Genomic DNA, 2736 nt, shown 5'->3' on the forward strand with positions numbered 1-2736 from the left:
AGGAAAATCTCTTGCGACCAGAAATTTTATTTAAAAACTATAGCAAACGAAAGGTCGTGAACCAAATTCTTACCAGAATGGGCTAAAGTCCGCAAAAAATCACCGTATAATTTCAGTATAGTTAAAGATTGAAAATGGAAAGCAGATAACTTTGGTAAAAGACTCACAGGGAGCACTTTTTTCCGCGATGGTCTAAAAGCCCGAAAAACTCACTAACTTCAATATAGTTAGACTCAAAATGAAGAACAACGAACTTTGGTAAAACTTTCTATTTTTCGGTTTTAAAGTTTAACTTTCAGATAAAATTTTTTTCTATAGATTTGGATGAAAAATACGAGGTGAAAAGATGCAATTATTCTGCGTTAGTTTGTCAATTTTTAGTTGAAAAGCTTTGTTCAGTTTGTAAATTTATTTACTAAACGTCATTTAATATATGAAATTGTGAAAAAACAAGCCACATACACATCAACTTTCTTATTTACTTAATTTTGTTGATGGTTTTTTGTTTAACTTAATTTTTCAAATGCGTATTTGGATTTAATCTGTTGAAAAGTTTATTTTTGCATTTTGCTTTTTATTGTTTTACATTACAATTTGAAAAAAAGTTTGAAGCAATTTTATCTTGCGTCAGATAAATAACGAAATAAACGACACTTTATGTACGAAATTATAAAAAAACCTACAGATTCAAAAGATTCAGTTCAGATTCTAAACAATTGATGTAGAATTTAAATTATCTCAGTTTTAGGCAAAGCATATGAGAGTTTTTTGCACTTTTTTAAGAGTACAATTATGACATTGTTAAATATTTGTTTTTGAATTTAGTTCTTCAAATGCGTTGTTTGATTTGGTCTGGCAAAAAGACGGATCGGTGGCCTTCCGGGCAAATAACGGCCGTTACATCATTACAAAGCGAAGTGGCCATCTATTTGCCAACAGCGACGTAATAGACGACACCTGCAAGTACTTCTTCTACTTGGTGAATAGACCGATTTTGGTGCTCAAGTGCGAGCAGGGCTTTGTTGGATACAAGGCAGCAGGAAATCCGAAGTTGGAGTGCAATAAAGTCACTTACGAAACCATCAAAGTGGAAAGAGGCGAAAAAGGACTAGTGTACTTTAAAGGTAAGGTTTTGGAGGCTGAACTAAATTGTAATAATCAGTTAAACAATCAAAAAGTTTTGCTGTTTTTGTCAAGGTTTCATTATCTTATGCATGGAATATTTTTCTTGCAGGTCAAAATGGTAAATATTGGCACAGTGACAGCGAATCTGTAACCGAAGATTCAGATACACCAGAAGGCTTCTATTTGGAGCTACGCGAACCAACACGTCTTTGCATTAAAGACAGTGCCGGTCACTATTTAACCGCCAGCAAGAATGGATGCTTTAGATTGGGCGATACTTCGATAGAAAATGCCACCCAATGGGAATATTAAAATTGCCAATTTAACACCTGAAGATTGGTCGAAGTCTGATTTGTGCATTCATTTTGTAACTTTGCTGGTGGACTTTTATGTCCTTATTTAAAGGCTGTTACATTTTATATCTTGGTAGATGTCGTAACTGTTCAAGTAGCGTTCGCAATTTATTACATGCTATTCCTATGGCTTTTGTTAAACATATTGCCAATATTTATTACACTTTTTTTCAGTATCATATTCATTATTTATTTGGCCATTTTTAGCAGTTTTAGATTCTTTAAACCAAAGTGGGTTTATTATTTCGACACTTCCAAAGTCACTTTTCTCATATTGATTTCTAATCGTCTCATTCCCCACATAAATATTTATTTGTTATTATATTATCGTTGATTAAGTTGCAAGTTTCCTATTTAGGTTTTAATACTGTGTCGTTTTGTGATTTCTCGTACTAAACTACCGCAAAGCCAAACATTCGATAAACTGCCAAAAAACCTGGCCTTACTGTACTTACATTTTGATACAACAAATATTTTAAAATTAGCGTTTTTTCAAAACTCAAGCGGTTACTTACTGTATTAAATGGTGTTTAACCCGAATCCTTAATGTCCTGAGGTTTAGTATTAATATTAAGGTGCATGTATATAATAAGATAGTTGCAAGTTGACTATCAACTGAAAGTTACGTTCTAATATTTTATTTATATTATCCAGTGGTGGTTGAAAAGTACGTGCATTACTTATACCTAGTTAAATATCGGTGGCGTATTTCCAGTTTTGTTCACTTGGAATTTATCCCCAAAGAGCTATGGTTTTATTGATTAGGGTCGAATGTATAAAACCGACATTTCCTTGTTTGCACTCTTAAATATTTATTGGGTTCAATCAATCATTTAAAACACGTAATATTTTAGTGTTTTAGTTCCTTACTAAATTTCAGTTTTATAATTTTTGCTTTCTGTTGATACAATAGGCCACTGTTTAATGCAATAGAAATTATGTATAATTATATCGCGTCAAAAGTAGCCCGTCTTTACATATAAAAGATGTGTTGCTTTTGATACACCTTGTACAATCATACGTTACAACCGGATACTGTGCATTTATTGTAAGAATTATACGCTCAAGATTGTATACCTTTTTTACGTATCGCTTAAATAAAAGGTATTTTCCGAGCGCAATATTTATAATATTTAGCGTATTTTTTATAGCTTTTTCATAATAAGGCATTTTTGCGTGGGTATGTTATATAAGCGTCCTTTTTGTATGATAAATATGTAGTGAGTTATAATTAAATATATAGTTAGAGAGTATGTGA

General features: G+C 32.0%; 1 protein-coding gene across 1 annotated transcript in view; it reads left to right on the forward strand.

Annotated features, from left to right (window-relative positions):
• The window catches only part of LOC109544535 (protein singed), a 26459-nt gene extending 23723 nt beyond the window's left edge, over window positions 1-2736 (forward strand). The window contains exons 7-8 of the mRNA XM_019914785.2: window positions 826-1124; window positions 1235-2736. Of these exons, the coding sequence (XP_019770344.1) occupies window positions 826-1124; window positions 1235-1437 (502 nt within the window). The 3' untranslated portion in view covers window positions 1438-2736. The remainder of the gene's footprint in view (window positions 1-825; window positions 1125-1234) is intronic.

This window comes from Dendroctonus ponderosae, unplaced genomic scaffold (assembly GCF_020466585.1).
Source record: "Dendroctonus ponderosae isolate FM_Combo_2020 unplaced genomic scaffold, Dpon_F_20191213v2 Dpon_F_20191213_2, whole genome shotgun sequence".
Classification (NCBI taxonomy): Eukaryota; Metazoa; Arthropoda; class Insecta; order Coleoptera; family Curculionidae; genus Dendroctonus; species Dendroctonus ponderosae.